We start from the raw sequence: 22,632 nt of genomic DNA on the forward strand, positions 1-22,632 counted from the left end.
AGGCAGAGGCTTTAACCCACTGAGCCACCCAGGTGCCCCTCTGAATCCTATTTCTGTCACTTTGTCAGTCTGATCTTGAGCAAGATCAAGACTTTTCACCACCTCCACTTCCTCACCTACAAAACAGGGAAAATGAATGCACTAGCCATAGAGCCACTGGATAAAATGACTTAATACGTGTAAAGTGCTTAGACAGTAAGTGTTAACTTTATCCTAAACAATGGGAAGCAGCTGACAGAGTGGCTCTTCCATACCTTCAGAAAGTGACATTATGGCTGCTGGGTGGGAAGAACACAAATGTTCTGTGCTTCATGCCTTTTTTCCCCCTTTCCTAACATGTACTCAAACTACAGAACGCTTTCTTGGGTAGGAGTGGGCAGCAGTAATTTCTGTAGGTAACTGACCAAGCTTTAGTTCCAGAGACTAGCACATGTTTATCCAATTAAATTGACTACCTTGGTGTACCAGACTCCACATAATCCTACCTGATTTCCATATCAACCCAACTCTTCAGCCTTTGATTTAGGGCTCATCTTCCCACCTCAAAGCTTTTGCTAAGAATTCTCCACAAATACGAACCATCATTTCTCAAGAAGTTTCCACTGTCTTTCCAGCAGCCCTCCATTAGTTTCTTTCTCAGCATGTACCATTATCTTGTTTGTTTGTTTTGGTTTTACCCCCAACGCTGTACCATGAGGGTAAGGGCCTTGTCTCTTTGCTTTCATTTCTCTGGCACATAATAGATGGCCTAACTCATAGTAGGTACTTGGTGAATTTGCTGAATGAAAATGACACCTTCTATTGCTAAACTCTTCTGAATGTACTCCTCTTATCTGTAAACTATAGGACAGGATCTATCAAATATTAGTTTTGAATATTTGTCCTTATACTGCCGGGATAGCTGCTGGCTCCAACAGGTTAGACTTACTGTTCACTGATGTATCTACACTTCCTGTGTGTCCAGGAGCACTTAGGAAGCATTCAGTATGGTGAATGAATTCAAGGCCTTTTGTGACCTGGGCCCATCCACCTTTTTGCTTCATCCTTCCAACATAAACTCCTTCTCCATCATGGGCCATCTTCTCCGTGTGTGTGTAACATTTGGAGGGAAATCTGCTAAATTCCTTTGTAACACCCAGTCAACACTAAAGTAAGTAGCCCACAGTCTAGAGGGGTGACTGAGCCAGAATCTCGTCTCTTAAGTTTGTGTCTCACCACGATGCTGGGCTTGGGAAGGAGCCACTTTCCTCTCTACTCCACAGACAAACACAGACTAACCCTCCCCCTAACATCCCATCTCACCACTGAGGCCAGAACAAAAAGTTGAACATGACCTGACAGAAGGTTTTGTGGGTAAGGAAATAACATAGAATAACTTAAAATTGGCCACTGGGGGTAGCTGCTTTTAGAGCCCACAGGCCTTAGGATGTCCTCATAGGGTCCCCTCACTTCATGCCGCTCTTTGGAACCCATGCCTGGCAGGAGGAATGTTCCATCTCCTTCCTCAAGTCCACATCCTAAGACCCCACCCCTTCCTAAAATACGTCTCTTTCCTGGGTGACTGACAATGGGACTGTCCAATCCCTTCTACAGATATACACCCCCAATTAAAGGGGATGGCCTTTATCCTCTGGTATCTCCTGAAGCTTGAAATGTACTTGGCATACTACAGACCCTGTAAAAATGGACTGAATCATTCAAATCACTGTTTCCCTCAGCATAGATGTTAAGACAGGTTTCACCACTATCCTTTGTTTGTGGATCGAAACTAACACTGGCTAGTCGACTTTGACCCTCCTTCCACATCTTTCTTTCCTTTCCCATAGTTTTTAAAGTGTGGCACTTTGACATACACTTCTACTGGCTTTGTGAACTTTTTGTGGTTAATCACTACTGGGATCCTAGACCCTATAAAAGAAACAAATATTTCAATTTTATCCATCCATAGCAAGTACTCATCCAGTCACTGTTAACTGGAACTTCCTGGAAATACACGGCTACCAGAGGCTTTGGAGAGTGGTTAAAAATAATATAAGCTATGGGTCAGGCTGACTTGGGTTAGAATCCTGGCTTTGCCATTTCCAGCTTCAGGTCTTCAGCTTTGGTCCCTTGGGCAAAGCACTTAACCGCAGTGAGCTTCAGTTCCCCATCTGAGACATGGGGATGATAGTAGCACCTGCAAGGATTGTAAAGATTGTGGAGGGTTACAAGACAGAGAGCTTGTGTAAAGGCTGGCACTTAGCCAGCACCGGATAAATACTAGCTCTATTCTATCATCCAACTAGCCAAAATGCTGCATATCAGCACTGACACTTGGACATTTCCTAACAATCACCCAGGACTTGTCCATTTATCTTCTTTCCTATATTTAATTCTCCCATGATCTTACAAGCTCGGTTATATAATGGCTTTTATTATACGTTGTAAAGAAGTAGTAAGGCAAGACGCCCACTGATACAAATACAGCAGTCTGCAGCGGGTAACTCAGAGACACAAATGACGATTTTAGAACAGAAATCATCTGCATAATATAAGGTTTGTGCAGACAAGCCTTTCAAAGCAGGCCTCCCCACTAGTGGCACCAGAACCACTAGGGGAAGCTTTAAGAAAAACAACAGGTTCCTGTGCTCATACCCTGAAGATTCTGCTTCAGGGATGTGAGGTAGAGCCTACGGAACTCTGTTTTTGAAAAGCTCCCTGGGCAATGTATCGATCCGTCCGACCAGGCTCTGCACTGCTGGTGCAGGACACAGTAATTTGTTACTGGATCCGGCAGCTGAAACTAGGGAAACCACAGTTAAAGCACACTGACTTTTTTTAGACCCTGAAAGTACCAGTTAGGCAGTGGGTGTTGAGTTCCAGTAGAAAGCGTTTCTCCGGTGCGGTCATGGCGTGAGAGAGCTATCGGCTCTCCCCAGGTCATGGATGGCCTTATTATCCAGAAGTTCCTTCTTCTTGCCACTTGGGTTCACTGCGTTGTTCAGCATTGCCCTAACCACAGTCGTCACTGGCACAGAGTGCCCACTGGCCCAAGATTCTGGTAAGGAGCCAAAGAATTTCCTAACCAACCACTCCCCTGGGCGAGATTCTTGCCTATCACACAGCAGAACTCTAAAGAGAAAAAGAAAAGCAGAGGAAGAGATGGTTTATTGTCTTCAGACCATACAGGGTGTTATGAACTGTACTGTGCCCACCAAATTCATGTTGAAGCTGTAACCCCCAGTGAGGCTGTATTTGAAAACAGTGCATTTACGGGGTAATTCAGATTAGTTTAGGTCGCAAGGGTGGGACCTTGATCTGACAGGATGGGTATCCTTACAGGGGAGGGAGAGATTTCAGATACCTCTCCATACTCACACAGAGGAAAGACCATATCAGGGCACAGAGAGGAGGCCATCTACAAACCAGGAAGAGAGGCCTCAGCAGACACGGACTCTGATGGCAACTTGACCTTGGATTCTACCCTCGAGAATTGTGAGAAAATAAATTTCTGTTGCTTACGCCACCCAGTCTGTGGTGTTATTCTGTTACGGCAGCCTGAACAGATTAATACAATGGGTGAAAGGTTTTATTTGGCGAATGAAGAGGATTTTTTTTTTTTAAGGCAGCAAAAGCGACCCAGGAAATTCCAGACTACTCTGAACCTGGCACCAACAAACGGTCTACCCTTTCCTTCAAAGCCAGAAGGCATGTTCTTCAGAGGAGCAATTCAACTCTAACCAACTTCTTTCATATCTTAGATATCCTAGTTGTCAGCCTCTTTACATGAAAAACTAACTTCTAGGGAATAACGAACAGTAGCGTACTATTAGGGAGTATGAATACTTACCCAGGCCTAAAGACAGAGTAACGATCAAACTGTAATTCTTCAACCCTAGCTTCTACTTCTCCCTGTTAATAAAAATCACTTGTATTTAATCAAGAAGACCAATTTACTGTAATGCTTATGAGGGGATAACTTGGGGGTTTGAAGATAATCTGCTTCCGTGGGTCTCAACAATTGTAAATATTGTTATCTGGAATTTTCGAATCTGGGAAGTTAAGGAAGAGATCGTTTATCCTGATAGGCAGTGTAGAGTTATAAAAGATGTCCTGAATGAGAGGATGGCTGCCTAGTCAGTCCGGCCTCTCATGTGATTGATTTTAGAACAGATCCAGAGAGTAGGTAACCTGTTAGGAGCTCAACCATCAGTGAGTAACTTCTCCTTAGTCTGGAATTAACATTGCAGGCTGATGAACATCAACCCTTTTTTGGTTTCTAGATAGTTCCAGTGGGTCAGAAGATGCACAGACTCTCTCTATTACTGTCTTTCTTACAAATCCCATCAGATTTCAAGAGACAGTGAGATGACATCTATACGATGGCTTTAAATTAAATTTGTTAAACAAACCATGAATTTTCATGCCAGGCATCTCTAAGAACAGAAGTGCCAGAGGAGCTCAGGCCACAGGGACATCTGAAGGCCTTGTGAATTCAGTGGCATGCTCTCCTCTTTCCTGGCCTGTTCATACTGTTCATTTGGCGCTCACCTGACACATCACATCATCTTGGGTAGCTTTTTAAAAAATTCATTAAAAATTAATGCTTTTTAGTATATTCACAGATATACTTCACCACAACCTAAGTTCAGAATTATTTCTTCACCCCCCTGCAAAAAACCCTACACCAACTAGACTTACTCCCATCCTCTCCCCCCCAGCCCTAGCCAACCATTAATCTTCCTGTCTCTATATTTGCCTATTCTGGATATTTCATATACACAGAATTCTACAACTTGTGGCCTTTTGTGAACGGCCTCTCTCTCTTAGCATAATGTCTTCAACGTTCACCCATCTTATAGGATGGATCATGCCTTTTTACAGGTGACTAATACTCTTTCCTATGCATGTATCAGATTTTATTCAACCATTCATCAGCTGGTGGATATTTGTGTTGTTTCTACTCTGGCTATTGTGAGTAATGCTGCCTCAACCATTCATATACCAGTGTTTATGTGGACAGATCTCTTAGCTTTTATGAAGATAGGTTCTGTCTCTATTAGCAGGGTGCATAGAAGAGTTAACATAGCAGGCGGACACTGTTACCTTAGGAAGGCCTGCCTGCGAGGTGACCTTTGGTTTGTGTCTGGGAACTTGGATTTCCGGAGTGTCCCCGTCATTTCCTAACTGATAGGGTGGTTTATATTGCCTCAGCTATTTGTACAAATTATGTGGCTTATGCTGAACACTTGCTTTACCTCTGGAAGTTTATAATTTTTTTTTTCCACACTCAAGGTGCCAATGTGATTGACTCCATCAAAACTGAACTCTGGCGCTCAGGCGGATTTCTCTCATTTTTCAACACTCATTGATGAAGAAATTTAGCACATGTGACTCTATTGAGAGAAGACTCTTGGAAGCTCATACCCATTTCCTCCGACTTCACTCGATGAACTCCTTCTCTTTACTGACTTTGGGCTTCACAGCCTTTTATTGTAATAAATCATAGCTATGAATATAAATATATGCTGTGTCTTACGAGACCTTCTATCAAATTACCAAACTCCGGGCTAGCCTTGGGGAATCCCCAAACAAGCAGATTAGAGTTACCTTGAGGGCAAGAGCCATGACCAATACTACAATGTCATCTACTCTGGGAAAGTTTAAGAATCACGGCCTCAAAGTCTCTTCTAATACTCAGATTCCATGCTGCCATTCAAGACCAGAGCTGTCACAACTGATTTTGTGATTATCAGGTAATCAACACAGGGAAAGACAATGGATTTCAAATCACTCCTGTTTACTGAATATATCCATGCAAAAACAGTACCTGCTGCTATGAAAAAATGGATAATATAGTGCATTTCTATCACTTAGCATTTTATATTACTTAGTATTGCCAATTAGCCAGGGTTCTCCAAAGTATATGAAAGACAGAAACGTGCACAAACCTTAACTTGCAGATATAAAAAACTGCTTGACTTATCAGCTCCCTTAGAGGACAGCAAGTTAAAATGTTTACACCCTCCAGCTTTTGCCAGCTCTGCAGACTTGAGGACATAATCTCGATCAACACGAACAAATCCTTCCTGAGGGGGAAAAAGGGTATGAATTATTTCCAAAAAGCTATGAGTTCAGCTCAAAGATGACGACTCAGGTTGGGCGACAGGCTAGGAGGCCTGCAGGAGAATGGGGATCTAAATAAAATGCACCCAAGCAGAGGCTCCGGGAAACGCTCCAAGCATGATCCTCAGGACAGACAGACCAGCTGCGGCAGCAAGGCCAGTGAAATAATAAGAACAGTGACATTGAGACAAAAACACCAAACAAATCTGCAAGGAACAAAAGGAATAATAAGACCAGGCCAAGAAATGGCTTGAAGTCACACATCTCTTTGTCTTTTAGTAACCTTCTGATTCTCAATTTTCTCTGTGTCAGCTCTAATGGGCAGGGATCTTGGGGTATAGCTGAGAACTCTATCCAGGCACTATCAGAACAAAGTCTATTTAATTTCCCATTTTTGTGTATGTTTTACAACATACTTAATATACCAGGAAAGAGTGAATCCTCACTTTTTTTTACTGATGGGTATATAATCGAGAATGTTGGAGCGCCTGGGTGGCTCAGTGGGTTAAAGCCTCTGCCTTCGGCTTGGGCCATGATCTCAGGCTCCTGGGACCAAGCCCCGCATCAGGCTCTCTGCACATCGGGAAGCCTGCTCCCCCCTGCCCTTCTCTGCCTGCCTCTCTGCCTACTTGTGATCTATCAAAAAAAAAAAAAAAAATGTTTGGGGACCCCTGGTCTAGACTTAGTCGGGTGAGTGTAGGAACAGGATATTTCTTCTTAATTCATATCTCAGCATTAATGTATGCTCAGCACATGACAGGTAATCTCAAAACATTTGAACGGATGAATAAAAGTCCAATGAAAGCAGAGAAAGCCAAACCCAGTTAGAAAACAAAACAAAACAAAACAAAAAACAACTAAGTGGCAATAAATGGGAGTGGAGAGAATGGTACAAACAGCAGAATGTAAATCACTTCCAGGGTCTAATGGAGGGACACATGCCTATACCCAGACAAGGGAAAGCCGGAAGCAACAGCTTCTCAGGATCACCACCAATGCCGGCATCCTCAAATTCCAGAGTGCTGGAGAGGAGTCTAAAGCCTAGTAAACTTTAGACCTACAACTACATAATGAGGTTTTCTATAAGGACGATTCCAAATCAGAAGACTACGTTACCACCATAATGATATTTTTTAGTTCAAGATTTGGCCTAGGGGACTTATTGATCCTAAATGTTTTATTTCATAAGGAGAGGTGGGTCTTACCCCTCCGGAAACCATATCCAACCGCTTCATTGAGAGATGTGAAAACAAGGGCCAGTGACCTGGTGAACGTCCGGTCGGAAGAGAAAACTGAGAGCGGAATGCTGATTCTTGCCTCTGAGCCATGCTCTCCACTGTGCCCAGTACCTGCTCATCTCACACTGCCTGCAGCTAATGCAGAGGGCTCACTCGTAACTGGGGTGGCCCCACAAAGATGTCTGTGTGCCGTTCCCCGTACCTGTGAATACGTTAGGTTATACAGCAAAGGGAAGTTCAAGCTGCAGGGGAATTAAGGTTGCTAATCAGCTGACCTTAAAATAAGGTTATTCTGGGGGCACCTGGGTGTCTCAGTTGGTTAAGCAACTGCCTTCGGCTCAGGTCATGATCCTGGAGTCCTGGGATCGAGTCCCACATCGGACTCCCTGCTCGGCGGGGAGTCTGCTTCTCCCGCTGATCTCTCTCCTCTCATGCTCTCTCTCTCTCTCTCTCAAATAAATAAATAGAATCATTAAAAAATAAAAAAAAAATAAGGTTATTCTGTGTGATCCAACTGGGCCCAATGTAATCACAAGAGTCCTTAAAGGTAGAAAAGGGAAGCAGAAGAGAAGGGATGAGCTATGCAGTGTGAGGAGTACTCAGTCCCCTGTTCCCCCCCCCGCCGAAGACGGAGGGAGGGGATCGCACACCAAGGAACGCAGGCGGCCCCTAGTAGCTGGAAAATGTAACAATGGATTCACCCTACCCCCCACCCAGAGCTTCCAGAAGGGAACACAGCCCTGTGGAACCCTTGATTTTACCTCAGCAAAATCCATGTTGCATTTCTTACTTATAAAACTGTAAGATGATACATTTCCGTTGTTTTAAGCCACTAAAGTTGAGGCAATTTGTTACAGCAGCCATAGGAAACTAATCAGATTTCAATTTTAAAACAACGGGCCCAAACTTTTCCAGATTTGTATGGAAGTCGGTCATAAAAGAAAAGTAAGCATATTGTAAGTATAGAGCTCGGTGACTTTTCATCAACTGAACACCCTCTGTAGCCAACCCACAGATCAAGAACTAGAATGTCACCATGACCCCAAAAGACTTTCCTATATTCCTCTGTCAGCAGTGACAGTATCTATTTTTTTTAAAGATTTTATTTATTTATTTGACACAGAGAGAGAGATCACAAGCAGGCGGAGAGAGAGCGAGCAAGAAGAGGAAGCAGGCTTCCCACTGAGCAGAGAGCCCGACGCAGGGCTCGATCCCGGGACCCTGGGATCATGACCTGAGCTAAAGGCAGAAGCCTTAACCCACTGAGCCACCCAGGCGCCCCAGTGGCGTATATTTTTAACCACACCTGTTACCTGCAGGGCAGTGTTAGGTCTCACGTGACGTAACATAAACGTCACTGGTCACCACACATCACCACCCCTTTTTCCGTGTTGTACATGTGCACGTTTGAGCCTCACAACAGACTCGCCTACTCGCTGACTCCAACTCACGGTGCTGCTCTTCCACACCTGTGTGAAGCAAACCGTGTTCCTGCCCTGCCCCTCAGGGAGGGCCCTGAGTCTCCTCAGAGCCAGTTTCAAATTGAGATTTTACATGCGCTGAAGGAATCCTCAAACTCTGATTCCGAGAACAGGTCCGTTATTCACAATGAAATCCCAGCGCTGACTAGTGAAATCAATTCCTTTTCATTGTTGCTGCTGTTTTAGCCCTATTTCTTGGAAGCGTCATCATAGTTGTCTCTGTTAAAATGCTTTTTTTTTTTCTTTCATCAGCTTCTTTAAAAAATAAAGGAAAGATTCAGCCAATCACAAGTCCCTGGACCGACGCTGTCTCTCTCGCTTAATCCAGGGCCAGTAAAGGGATAATTTGATTAAACTGAGACCCTAATTTATTTGGCTTTAGTTCTGGATCAACCTCTTCTTAATAGAGTCCTGCCATCTCCAATTGTTTGATGAAAATTAAAGTGACATAAATGCCATGGGACTTTTTCAATCTGATTAGTCAGCGAGAGCACGTCAATACCACCCTAGCCATCAGACTCTGGCGTCCTTCCTTTCACGGGCCTGGCTAACAACTGACAACCGCTCCATGAAGGACGAGCGCCCACGCTGCCGCGCAGACCCCCACACTGGGCCCGTCATCCCTGTTCAATGGGCCCTGTTGATGAGGTGCCCATACCTTTCTCCACTGCTGTTCTCTGGACAAAGCTAAATATTGTTTTATTAGCAATCAATGGCTGTTAATCCAAAATGATTTCACAAATCCTCTGAGCCCCCAAGCTGATTATAAATACGCATTTTTCCAAGCCCACAATTTTTGAATTTCACTTCCCCCACCCTGATGCGTGGCCTTTTAGCTGATGAATGAAACTCAAAAGCAGAGGGGTCAACGGCTTTCAAGGACTTAGAAACCAAACTTAAGCGTGGATCCTGGTGACAGACTTGGAGATACCGACACACACCAATTTTCTCTGCAGTGAGGAAGATTCCATTTAGAGATAGAAGGAAGCTGTCTTTAAAATCTAATTAACATCCTTTCTTGTTCTCTAGCGGTGCAGATAAAAACAACAACAACAATAGAAGAAACAAGCTAAAACAAGCTATTTCATAACCCAGAAACATAGTTTTCATGTGTTTTCCCAGAAAAACCATATTTAGTTTCCCAAACCATATGGCAAGAGAAAAGACATCTCTTCTGAGAGCATTACAACCATTCTGTTGCAGTGTCTTTATGATTCTTTACTCAGTGTATCTTATTTTAAGCTAGAAATCAGAGTTTCTTCCAGAAAAAGGAACTGATTAAGTAAGTTTCTATTATAAATTTCCTTTCCCAGCACCCGCTCGAAAGAATAAACACAACGTAATACAACTTGGCAGAATCTCCACAGGCTCCACAAACCATTTACTCTTCAAATCTTATTAAAATCCAAAGCTACTAAGTATTTCTTCTAATCTTCTTTACACATGCCTATAAACTAGGAACACACCAGCTTACAAACAACTTCTCCTACTGAGGTATTTCGGCACTGACGGGCATGACCAGAGAGCACCCCACAATGACTCAACATCCGCAGCTTCCTTTTCTAAGGAGGAAGGATCTGTCGTTGTAAAGGGGCGCACTTAGCCACATTCCTGCTTCAGATTCTTTCTGCTTTACTCCCATTTCAACCCAGCCCTATAAATTAGACTAGAAGACAGAGATGCAGACAAACAACAAATGGTATATAATCCAAGACCTCATTGGTTGGTGTTTCTGGAGGGCATCTCTCTATTTGATGTACAGTGGTGGAACCAAGATCCCGGTTAGAGAAAAAGCTCTGGATAGAAATCAAATCAAACAGATAACTGAGATTCCTGAGTCTATCTCTTATGTTCTCACATAATGTTTCCATGTGGAGTCTTCTTTTCTCTGGGTGATGGAAGTCAAAGAATTCTGCAGACTAACAGGGGTTTCAGTGGCCACCTCCTTCTCAGTACTGACGAGGAGGCACCCGCCCATGGGAGCGACCCAGCACACCCAAGGTCCCATGGCTATTTGGTATCCAAACACAGCCTCAAGCCACCGAGGCCCTATGACTTCACAAGCCCCCTTCTAGACATCGAATCAAATGGTACACATGACAACAGGCGGCAGCAAGCTTTTCTCAAAAAGGATGAGAGAGCAAACCCTTTCAGATTTGCAGGTTTCTGTTACAGCAACACAGCTCTGCCATCACAGCAGCCACAGATAATACATAAAGTAATGAGAGCAGGAGTGTTCCAATAAAACTTTATTTATCGATACTGAAATTGGAATTTCTTAAATTTTCATGTGATATATTATTCCCCTTTTGACATTTTTTAGCCATTTGAAAATACAAAAACCTTCTTAGCTCCATGGGCTATACAAAAACACATGGGCTGTATGTGGCCCACAGCCTTGGTCCGCAAACCCCTGGATTCGAAGGATGTTTCATTAGAATCAGAAGCCAAGAGACTCTAACGAGGCCTCATGAATGTTACAACGGCTGCTTTAATCACATTACTGGCATTGTCCATTCAACAGAATCCAAGAACCTGGACCGCGAGGAAGCCAATGGAGAGGCAAAACCTTATGACACCACCTCGAACTCACTAGCCACATCCTTCTCTGAATACAAATAAGGGGAAAACGCTATTCTCAGTGACATCTTCGAGTTTCTGCTCTACACCCCAAGCCAATGTAGATCTGGTCTTCAAAGAGTATTGCAACCTTTACTAGCACACAAGTTGCTTCTTATGGCCAGGTGAAGGCCATCTGGGACTCCAGTACATAGAAAAGCAGCAGGAGAGGAAGACTAACACACCCTAATGCCTTGCGAAAGCAGCTCCAACAAGAGGATGGTTGGCTTCGTCTAAACCTCCCAAGATGCTACAAATAGTTGCTAAATTTCCAGTCTTGGAGTTTCGGACCCAGTAGATCTGGGGCCAAGTAAGGAAGCCACTGCACGGACTGGAGAGCTGGGGCCTGTGAATGTGAAATCATCTAACACGATTTAAAGAAATGGTTTTCCAAATAGCTGAAAGGGCCAACAGACCTATCCCTACACCAGTTTCAGAGGAAATCTGAGAAGACTGAACTTTATGGGTTGTAATGTTTTCCCCAAAACTCCCATGTTGAAATCATGAGTTCTAGTATCTCAGAGTGTAACCTTATTTGGAAACGGGGTCACTGCTGATGACATTAAGTTAAGGTGAGGTCATACTGAGTAGGGTGGTTCTTAATCTACTTGGACTAGTGCTCTTGGACTAGTGCTGTTGTAAAAAGGAGATATTTGGACAGAACCACACATACTTGGGAAAAACACTGAATGAAGAGATAAAGATAGAAGGAGGTCATCTATGTCATCTATGAGTCAAGAAGAGAAGCCTGGAAGTTCCTTCCCTCCCAGCCCTCAGGGGAACCAAAGCTGCCAACACCTTGATCTCAGATTTCAAGCCCCTAGAGCTGTGAGACACTAAATTCCTGCTATTTAAGCCACCCCAGGTATGGTGCTTTGTTATAAGAGCCCCAGCAAATTCACACACTGAAGATCACAGAGAAACAAGATGGCTACTCAGAGGGTGTCAATAATGAGACAGAAACCCGTAATTTCTTGACATTTCTATACTGGAAAGTCCTATTGCTAAGGAAAACTGTGGGATGTTCCAGTTACAAAAACAGCTCCAGAATGACACCAGGCTTGTACCAGCTTCTCAGTATCTATTTGATGAGCTCTTTTTCTGTAGACAGGGCTGCCGACCCAGAATACCAGTAGGATGAGCTTGGAAACCCACAGTCCCCATCAAACAACTATTACTACCTAGCCACTTGGAAACTGTCACCTCTTTCGAATTGCCTAAAGTTATCACAACCTCCAAATTTTGTATTGCATCCAACCTAAATTAGCATCAAATTTCTTTAAAAAAGACTTTCTGGAAGAAATGTCAGTTTTCTTTCTGTCACTATCCTCTTGAACCATTTAAACCCCAACTCATTTCTGAGATTACATTTGGCTTACTAGTTTTTTTCTCTGCTTATCCATTAATCCTTCTATCTTTTCAAACCGATTTTGGAAAACAAACTGATTTTGGAGCCTGAGGGGTAGAGAACCAACTCCATCTTTTAAAAAATAGTCTGGAGAGGGAAGACATCCGATTCCTCTGATTAAAATTGCTTTACACAATTTCAGTGCAACAAGGCAATGTAGACTTTTTCTTGGGGCACCCTATAATGAGATTTGCCTTATGTCATGAAAATCAACTGCTCTATGCCTAATGCAGTGGTTTTTATTTTGCTGAGTCACTGTCAAAATCAGGCTGGCACTTGAGACAGTTCAACTTGCGGTGTGCTAGAACAAAAGTTTTTCAATGCTTTTTGGAGGGCACACTGCTTGTGACTCTCCCTGGGACAGAAACTATACTAGATGCTGAGCAGGAAAATGACCCTTTCTAGGAGACACAATGTGCTAATTCCTGGGAGATTAAACTTCTCTATAATCCAGACTTCCCAGCACAGAGCTCAAAACCCAGCTGGGTCCCAAAGTGGACATGATAGAACCGCAGAAGATTTGGAAATACATCCCTACCAAAAGCATAAATAGAATTATTCTTTGAATCACCAACAGGGCCAGAGAAATACATCTGAGCTGAACTCCTTAGTTGGTATGAACCAACAGTTCTTAACCACATGCCCTCCTAATGATTCTGATACACAGGCCTGTTCATAAATCTATGATAAGGCCCCACAGAAGCATCATGGTCCTGCATATTTAATAGACACATTTAGGCACCTATGTGGCTCAGTCCGTTAAGCATCCAACTCTTGCTTTCGGCTCAGGTCATGATCTCAGGGCTGTGAGATGGAGTCCCACTTCGGGGCTCCGCAATGGGCATGGAGCCCGTTTGGGATTCTCTCCCTGTCTCTCTGCCGCTCCCATCTCCCTCCCCCTCCCCACTTTCACTCTTGCACTCTCTAAAAAATAAATAAATAAATAAATAAATAAATAAACAAACAAACACATTTAGCTCCAACAATTTTCTGCCAGAGGAATAAACTATAGTCAAGGTATAAATTAAGATGTATTAACACGTGCTGAGGATCTACATAGTAAGCAATGACTTTTTTTTTTTTAAGATTTTATGTATTTATTTGACAGAGGGAGAGATCACAAGTAAGCAGAGAGGCAGGCAAAGAGAGAGGGGAAGCAGGCCCCCTGCTGAGCAGAGAGCATGATGCGGGGCTTGATCTTATGACCCTGAAACCATGACCTGAGCCGAAGGCAGAGGCTTAACCCACTGAGCCACCCAGGCACCCGGAAGCAATGACTTTTAACTAGATAGTAACCTAGGACTTCTGGACAGAGGCCAATGTGATTTAGAACACCATTAAAAAGACGATAAAATGTGGATTAGAACAGTTCTGCGTCAGTTAGGGCTGAATCACCACTAAAGGCTGAGTCATCACTAACGGCTAGCCGAATCATGCCTCTGTTTTGATGTTCTGTATCTTAAGTTTAAAACTTGGCATGAAAATAGGTTGATGTAAATCATTCATGTGAGAGAGAACGCTTTAAGTTTAAAACATTTATAAGAAAAAAAAAACTTATGGCTAACAGCATGAGCCAGTTACTTTTACTCAGACATAATGGTTTGCCTTAGTCAGGGGATGTAAAGACAGCAATATTTGTAAGAGGCAAGACCTTGTAAATATTTATGATGTCTCCAGCACGAAGGCCTGAACTCAAGGGTTACTTTGAAGGAAAGATGAATTTATCAGTACTATTCAAAGTACAGCAAAGGCTACGGCAGTACGTGAAATCGTAAATGATAAGAGCTTATTACATGTAAGCACTACGGATGTAAAGAAAAAGAGTAACCAAGAAAGGAATCATTGATATTACCAGCCAGCGAAAGAGAAAGGGGTCTATGTCTTCCTTACCGCCCCGGCTTTTTTTCTGGTAGTACCCAGGCAACAAAATCCAACATCATGACCTTGAAAGGCAGAAGCGTAGTCATCCAACTTCTCAAAGTCCACCACTTCTTGATTCTAGACAACAAGGACACAGCTGTATATAACTTGATGTTATTAAAAAAGAGGGGAAAAATACTCCTCTAGATTTAAAGAATAAATTATAGAACATTACTGAACAGGCTGCTCATTTATCATAAAACTTTGCAAGCTCTCTGCTCTGGCATCTTTTCTCCTGCCATTCTTCTTCTATCTTTTCCATGCAAGTCTACTTAGTAAGGCAGATTCCTACAGCATGAGAATCATAATTCCAGAGTGCTTATTTTACCTAGCAAGAAACCTCTGATAGAGCTAGAGTGGCACTGGTGCAGAGTGGCAAAAAACTGGGGCATTAGATATTAAGCATGGATACACTCAATAATGTACATAATATTAATAAGGTACCGTGTAGTTTTTCAGACTGATGAGCAAGTGACTGTTACAGGTACTGTTCACCAAATGGATACTTTGCTGGGAGACAAACCAGGTTTAATAATATAATTAAACAGAAATAAAATTAAGGAAAATGCATAATCATAAAAATTTTTTGCAAGCTCATTTTTTTCCCACTAAAAAGCAATTATCTGAATTCAAAATCAACAATGCACTGTATGTCCATGGTACACATAACTGGACCATAAGTGATTCGGATCTCTAAAGTCAGGTTCAATTTTAATTTTCTCTCTGGAAACATAAAAGACCTGTCTATACTACCAGGAGGGACACCAGTGAAGTACAATGTCAGGGCAAGTAATGGTGTTTGGAATCTCAAAGACCTAGGTTCAACTCCCGAGCCTGCTACTTAGTAAGCATGTAATTTTGGTCAAGTTATATGCCTCAGTTTTTCCAGCAGTAAAATGGGAATGATAATCTTTCCTTCAGTCCAATTCATGAACCACCTGTATTAGAATCAGCCAGTGAGTGCTTGATAAAAAGGCATATTAGGAGGTGTCACACCAATACTTCTGAAGCAGAAAATGCATTTTTAAAAAAGATTTTATTTATTTATTTGACACACAGAGTGAGTGAGTGAGAGAGGGAATACAAGCAGGGGTAGTGGGAGAGAGAAAAGCAGGCTTTGCACTGAGAAGGGAAGCCAGATGCAGGGCTTGATCCCAGGACCCTGAGATCATGACCTGAGCTGAAGGCAGATGCTTAATGACTGAGCCACCCAGGCGCCCCAGAAAATGCACTTTTAATAAGCATCCTAGGTAATTCTTGTGCTCACTCAGATTTAAGAACCTCCATGTAGGGATGCCTGGGTGGCTTAGTCGGTTGAGGGTCTGTCTCTTGCTTATGGCTGAGGTCATGGGGAGATCAAGCCCAGTCCAGCGGGGAGTCTGCTTCTCCCTCTCCTTCTGACCCTCCTCCTGCTCATGCACTCTCTCACTGTCTCTCTCTAAAACAAATAAATAAATGTTTAAAAAAAAAAAAAAAGAACCTCCATGTCACTTCACAAGTTTGTTGTGAAACTTAAAAAAGACAGATTGAGAAGTTCTCATCATCCAGGAATTCAAATAAAATGTAGTTTTCCTTCCCTACCATCAGCTCTTTCAAAACAATTTTTCTGGCACTGTAAACATGCTGAAGAAAAATATGTTCCCATTAAGTGCATAACCCAAAGACATGCCACCAAAACTCAATTATCAAAGCACGGAACTCAGTATCAGTTTCTAATTACCAGAGGTATTTGACACACTCCATGAAGCCAGGTGTGAAGACCACATATGAACTAAGTCTGAGCAAAGATGTCCATTTTAAACAGAAAAGTCCTGATGGACACAGAATAGATGTAAAATGATCTGACCATGGACCTACAGGGGTTAAGAACATTTATTTGTGAGACCACTTGTTGTTTGGGATGTTCTACCTGTGAAGCCCAGATAGGACAGGACTTGAAGCCCGTGGGACCAACTTCTATAGCTATGGGGATCTCGGGATCACATTATAGTTTAATTTACTGTATTTCACAACTCCCTTTATATGGGGAAAGGGATCTCCACAGAGCTCAGACTGCAAATATTTAGGGAAAGTCTGGCATATCCTTTGGTTAACCATGAAAGTGTGACAATGAAGAGAATATTCCATTTACAAGGCTACAGCCCTGGGATGTTAGGTGGGGCAATTCTTGTAGGTGAATAATCTCACCTTTATTGCCATAGACCTTGCCTGCAATTAACTGACATTAATACTGAGTGGGCACGTAAATAAAACAGGCAAAATGGTTGAGAAAATGGCCCCAGGTTATCAGGCGGTCTCCAGAACCCAGCTTGAATGGCTCTGAAAACTGGCTCTTCTGTCTTCTGAGCCCTCATTACAAGCCAGGCTGGCCTTATAGGGGTCTAGAAGGAGAGAAGGGCTTTGCCCAAGGTCATATAGTGAGTGGGGAGGCCAACCCGGGCCTGTAACCAGGACTCCAGTTTCCAGGAGGGGCTCTCACACACCATTTTGGGCCACACTGTGATCACCTCTCCTCCACCACAGGCCAGGAAATGTTCAGCCTTTAGACATGAATATATGTTCACTCCGAAGAATCACTGCTATTATATTTTTGAGTCCCAGCTCAAATACCCACCACATTTTTATAAGCATCTTCATCGAAGGTGAGCTTTCTCCGGCCAATGAGCGTGACTTTGGAAAACAGGCTCTGTTCCAAGATTTCTTTTAAGAGCACTCTGCCGGTTTCTCCGCTGGCGCCCAGAATAAAGACAGATTTATTTTGCATCCTGAAGTCTTCCCGAAGCTTCGGCAGTGCCTCAGTCTCGGCCATGCTGCAGAAATAACATCGATAGCTGCTGGTCTTGGGATGTTTAAGGGATGGCCCTAGCTTAACCGGGGTAACAATGGTGGTTTATTTGCTCTGGGAAAAGGTATGTTATTCTCCGAAGTCTGGGCCCAGCGACAAGTGCTGAATCGCCAAGCGGAAAGTGCTGAATCACCCGCAGGGCGTGGCACCTTGGCCGTCGCCCGAACCTGAGCCAATCTACACTTCCAAAGGGACCCTAACAGAAGAATACGCCCAGGTGCCATGGCACCCAAAGGCCTCGTTCCCGACGCTACTCCGGGTTCCAACCCCATCCCTCCTCTCCCCCACTGGGGTGCAAGGGCCCAGCTCGGTCCCCTGCGCGGAGGGGTTACCTGGAGCCAGGCCCCGACCCCCCGTCCTCACGCCGCAGCAGGAGCAGGGCGGCGACCAGTGTCACCGCTGCAGCCGCCACCGCCGCCGCGCTCAGCGCCGCGGGCCCGGCTGTCCGGGCTTCACCCCCTCCCCGCGGTTCTTTGCCCCCTCGCCCCATTCAGCGAGTGCTCCTCCCAGGTGCGCCCGGGGGTCGCCAGCAGCAGAGTCTGCGCCTACCCGATTACGTCTTCGGGTGACTTCGCGACGCCGCTTCCTCACCCCGCCTAGCGGGGCGGGGCCTGGGGGAGGGCGGGGGGTGGACGGGTGTTTGGGCGCAGGGCCAGGTCGGCCGCCAACACAGGCGCGGCGCCAGACGGTGTCGCGAGCTTGGAGACCGCCCCCTAAACGTCAGCAATCGCGAGCACCCTCTTTCCGCGCTCCGTGTCACCACCCAGGCTAAGCTCGCCCCATCCATGGCCTCAGCCAATAGACTGGACCTTTGCTGGTTTCTAAAACATGTTTCAGTTGTATATTGGACAACTCTGTCTCAAGTTCAGCACGTCAAAACCTTAACCTTTGCCACCCAACCACCCCAAACAAATGAAACAAACCTACTCCTTGCCTCTCCTGGGTTTCACTGTTCCTATATGCATTCTCACACTCCTCACCCCTCCCTCCTCTCTCAAGTCAGAAATTTGGGCGGTCCCCTTTGACTCCTTTTCCTGGCTTTTCCACAGCCCATTTTAATCAAGTCCTGTCCTATCTGCCTTTCAGATACTTCTCTTGAGTAAGCCTTGCTCTCGCCATAGCTCACCAGCATAACCAGTTTCCCTGCCCGGTCCCAGGCGGTGAGCCAGGGTGACCTTCCACACCGGATCCTGAGGTTCGCCCTCCCAAGCCACATCAGCAGTGTTTAGAATGTAACAGTCTACACCGGACAAGCTCAGGGTCTTGGAAATCCCGAACAGGAGTTAGAATCACAAGCAGGAATCTAAACGACAGAGACAGAGTGTGTTGTTGGTTATTTGGGGCTGCCCAGGACTCAAATTCTATCCCTATTTTTGGGAATTCCAAAATAAGTGGGAGGCAGGACCCCACCTCCCACTCTAGAAGCCAAGAGAAAGCTTTGCTCCCTCACCCAACTCTTTGGTATTGTGTGTAGGTGAGACCTGAGCTCAGTTCATCAGACACTGACAGGTTTTTCCGCTTTGCGGGGAGTATTAAGTAGATGCAGTGGAAGCCTGAGATAGGGTTTGGCTGGGTGGGAAAAGGTATAGGATAAGGGTATCCTCTGATCTGTCAGCCAGCTGATGGTGTACTCGGTTCTGTGTTTTGCCTTCTTAATTCTGGACTGTTTACAGAGCCTGTTCTTTATAGTTTCTGTTATTCTTCTAAAAATTTCGTTTCCTGCTTAATAACCAGAGCTACTTTCTCTTGCTTGCAATAAAAAAACCTTGAATGATACAGAGCAGAGTGATTTGTTCCCCACTGGCCTGTCATGGTGCTAGGATCCCTCCCTTTGAGTCTTTACAGCTTTTCTACTAAAATGCAACTTAAAATCTTGTCAGCTAGCCCTGTCTCAAGAATTCATTCATCACATCTGTTGCAGAGATTATTAACTTTCCTCTAGTGTACATTCTTCTTCTCTTCCGTATTATTTTTTAATTGTGGCATAATTGCTATACAATAAAACGCAACCATCCTAACAGTTCAGTTCCATGATTTTAGACAATTTTGTATACACCTAGGTAACCCATCTAAACCAAGATCTAGAACATTTCAGTCATCTTGGAATCATACCTTCATTTCTCTTTCTAGGCAATCCCTCCCCATCCTAGAAGCAACCATTTTCTGATCTATTAATACAGATTAGTTTTGTCTGCTACAGAAGTTCATTCAATAAAATCATACAGCATATACTCTTTGGTGCCTCAAGTTTTTCTGCTCAACATAATGCTTTTAAGACTCATCCGTATTGTTTGTAGGGTTGCATTATTTTTTTTAAAAGATTTTATTTATATATTTGGAACAGAGAGATCACAAGTAGGCAGAGAGAGAGGGGGAAGCAGCTCCCTGCCAAGCAGAGAGCCCGATGCGGGGCTGGATCCCAGGATCCTGAGATCATGACCTGAGCCGAAGGCAGAGGCTTAACCCACTGAGCCACCCAGGCGCCCCTCTAGGGTTGCATTATGACCTTCAAAGGTCCTAGTGACTTCATGGGCCCCTTTCTTAATAAAAAATAAAGTTAAAAATTCATCTCTTATATTTGTGTTACTATAAAAACAAGTATGTCTGTATTAATTAACATTGATAAAATGTTCTCTTCAGGCTTAAAGTTCATTTTTTCCTCCTGATAGTAAAGAAATTGGAACATTCTCATGGGCCTGGCACTGCACCTGCTGTGCCAAATGGGTAAGACAGCCCTGGTTGTTTCATGTATTTTGTACTTTGTTCCTCTGTATTGGGGAGTGGCGTTCCATTGTATGAATATCCCATACCAGGTTGCATTATCCTCCTCTTGATGGACATTATTCTCCTCTTGGTTTGTTTCCTGATTTTGGCTATTATGAATAAGGCTCCTATGAACATTCTTGTACCAGTCTTTCTGTGGACACGTATTTTTATTACTCCTAGGAAAATACCTAGGAGAGGAATGACCGAAGAGTTCGCTCAGCTGAACACATCATTTTATTCTCCTACCCACTTGGTATCATCGATCTTTTTAATTTTAGTCATTTAGTGAATGTTAAATGATGATATGGCTCCTCGTCTTTCTTTTAGTATAGAGTCCCAAGTTATATTGGACAACATGGCTGTCCATTTAGATTCTATATTTCCCAGTCTCACTTGCAAGCCAATGTGACCATGTGACAATGTTTTAGCCGATGAGTGGTGAGCAGATATAATATGTGCCTGTTTGAATCACATTCTATTTCATTTATTTTTGCATTTTTTAAAATTTATTTTTTTATTTGAGAGAGAAAGCATGAACGGGGCTGGGGCCGGGAGAGGGAGAGAAAGAATCCTCAAGCAGACTCCCTGCTGAACATGGGGCTGGTCCTGGGGTTTGATCCCACAGCCCTGAGGTCATGACCTGAGCCAAAATTAAGAGTCGGAGGCCTAACTGACTGAGCCACCCAGGTGCCCCTTGAATCACATTTCAAGAAGGAAGTTCCCTGCTCTCCCTTCACTTTCCCTTTCCTCCTATCATTAGGCCAGAACATGAAGGTGGTGCATTTTGAGCCACTGAGCCACCTAGTGAGCCAGCTCTGACCATGGGAAGAAAAACGCCCCAGGCCATGGCAGAGCAAGAAGTTAGAACCTGAGAACCATGACTTCCTAGAACAGAGACACTTACCCAGCCTGGACTGTCTGCCCTCCTGTGGGCAGTGGGAGAGAAGTAAAGGTCTGTCATGTTGGAACCACCTTAATTTTGTTTCTGCAGCTTAGCTGACCGTTGCCTAAAATCCTTTTAGTCAATCTTGCCAATGGGTACTTAGTGATTTTTTTTAATGTGAGCTAAATACTGTGCGAGGCACTATAGATTTTTCCAAGATGAATCAGATACCATATACAATTACTCTCTCCTGAAAAGGCAAGTCATGAATAATACTCGAGGAGTCAAAAAGTACACGATAAAATTCTTAAGCATCCCCAAAACCTTCATAGGGTTTTGCACATGCTAAATGCCAAGTGAGTATACAAACAAGTAATGGAAACTCAGAGAAAGACAAGCCCATGACTTTTTTCTCTGACAGTTGGTAAGCATCAAAGCCCTGAGATAATGTGACATGTTCTCAGTCACAAAAGTCCATGGCCAGTGGGGAAAGAAAAGCATAAAGGAAGGAGGAGAAAAGGAACATGGAAAGATCCTGGGTGAGAAGACCTGTCTGGCAAGTTCAGGTTTGACATCACCTTTACTTAAATCAAGTCTGTTCATTATCTTGGCCTCCATTTTGTTACCTGTAAAATGAGAACTGTTTTATTAGGTTCATTTTGCTCCAAGGAGCAGAGACTCTCACCCCTGCTATATTGTAGGTGAGTACTGTAAGGACACACATATTGTGTAGGGGAGACTGAATCTCCCAGAAACCTGAAATATGATCTGCCATAGGGTTTGGCTTCATGGAGACAGAACTGAAAGGGTCGTTCCGTGTTTGGCTCAAATGGAGATTCTTTAGGGTCAAGAATCCATGCATCTTCACTTTTCAGCTATATTTTTTACTTATACCTTAATTTAGACTCTTTCTGTTTGTAGCAATTGAAACACCAACTCAAAATGCTTGGAGCAAAAAAAATATACTGACTCATGCAAATGAAAAATTAGTGTGCGTGACAGCCGTGGGCATAACCTAGAGTCAGGTCTTAGCCAACAGGGCCAGAACTCAGTCCTTTTGGCTCCCTTGACTCTGGTCTCCTTCAAGTTGATCTTCTCTCAGACCCCACAAGATAACCTGAAGGATGTGAGCAGCTCCAGCCCTTCACCCTCTGTTTTAGCCAGGGTCAAAGATAGGAAAGCTAATGGCACTCCAAGTGGGTAATCTAGGGTAAGTGTACTAAATGGATGGTGTTTAAAAGATCAAAGGTGGGAGAGATGTTGAGTCGCTAGAACTTAGGACTGTCCCACAGGAGCTGTGATCTTCAGTGGAGGAGACTCCACTGGGGAGAAGCTAGGGGAATAATGCTTCAGACTTTCTCTTCTCC

General features: G+C 43.9%; 1 protein-coding gene across 2 annotated transcripts; it reads right to left on the minus strand.

Annotated features, from left to right (window-relative positions):
* Positions 1-2,399: 2,399 nt before the first annotated feature.
* On the minus strand, positions 2,400-18,199 carry LOC111149711 (HIV-1 Tat interactive protein 2). Of its 2 annotated transcripts, none has more exons than XM_022506941.1 (6): positions 18,166-18,199; positions 17,386-17,581; positions 14,742-14,849; positions 5,931-6,068; positions 3,830-3,891; positions 2,400-3,111 (listed from the first exon to the last, which is right to left on the minus strand). In XM_022506941.1, the coding sequence occupies exons 2-6, from the start codon at positions 17,578-17,580 to the stop codon at positions 2,886-2,888; spliced, it is 729 nt and encodes a 242-aa protein (XP_022362649.1). In that variant the 5' UTR covers position 17,581; positions 18,166-18,199; the 3' UTR covers positions 2,400-2,885. The 2 variants fall into 2 exon arrangements, with proteins under 2 accessions (XP_022362649.1, XP_022362648.1); XM_022506940.1 differs by lacking the exon at positions 18,166-18,199 and adding an exon at positions 17,949-18,018.
* Between the last annotated feature and the right edge of the window lie 4,433 nt (positions 18,200-22,632).

Source organism: Enhydra lutris, unplaced genomic scaffold (assembly GCF_002288905.1).
Source record: "Enhydra lutris kenyoni isolate GAN:26980312 unplaced genomic scaffold, ASM228890v2 scaffoldscaffold22, whole genome shotgun sequence".
In the NCBI taxonomy this organism is placed as follows: domain Eukaryota; kingdom Metazoa; phylum Chordata; class Mammalia; order Carnivora; family Mustelidae; genus Enhydra; species Enhydra lutris.

Coding starts and splice junctions, on each gene's coding strand:
- LOC111149711 (XM_022506941.1), bottom strand. CDS start 17,580: ATGGCCGAGACTGAGGCACTGCCGAAGCTTCGGGAAGACTTCAGGATG. Junction 3,892..5,930: donor TTTTATATCTGCAAGTTAAG/GTTTGTGCACGT, acceptor TTTTATTAACAG/GGAGAAGTAGAAGCTAGGGT. Junction 3,112..3,829: donor TACTCTGTCTTTAGGCCTGG/GTAAGTATTCAT, acceptor TTTTCTCTTTAG/AGTTCTGCTGTGTGATAGGC.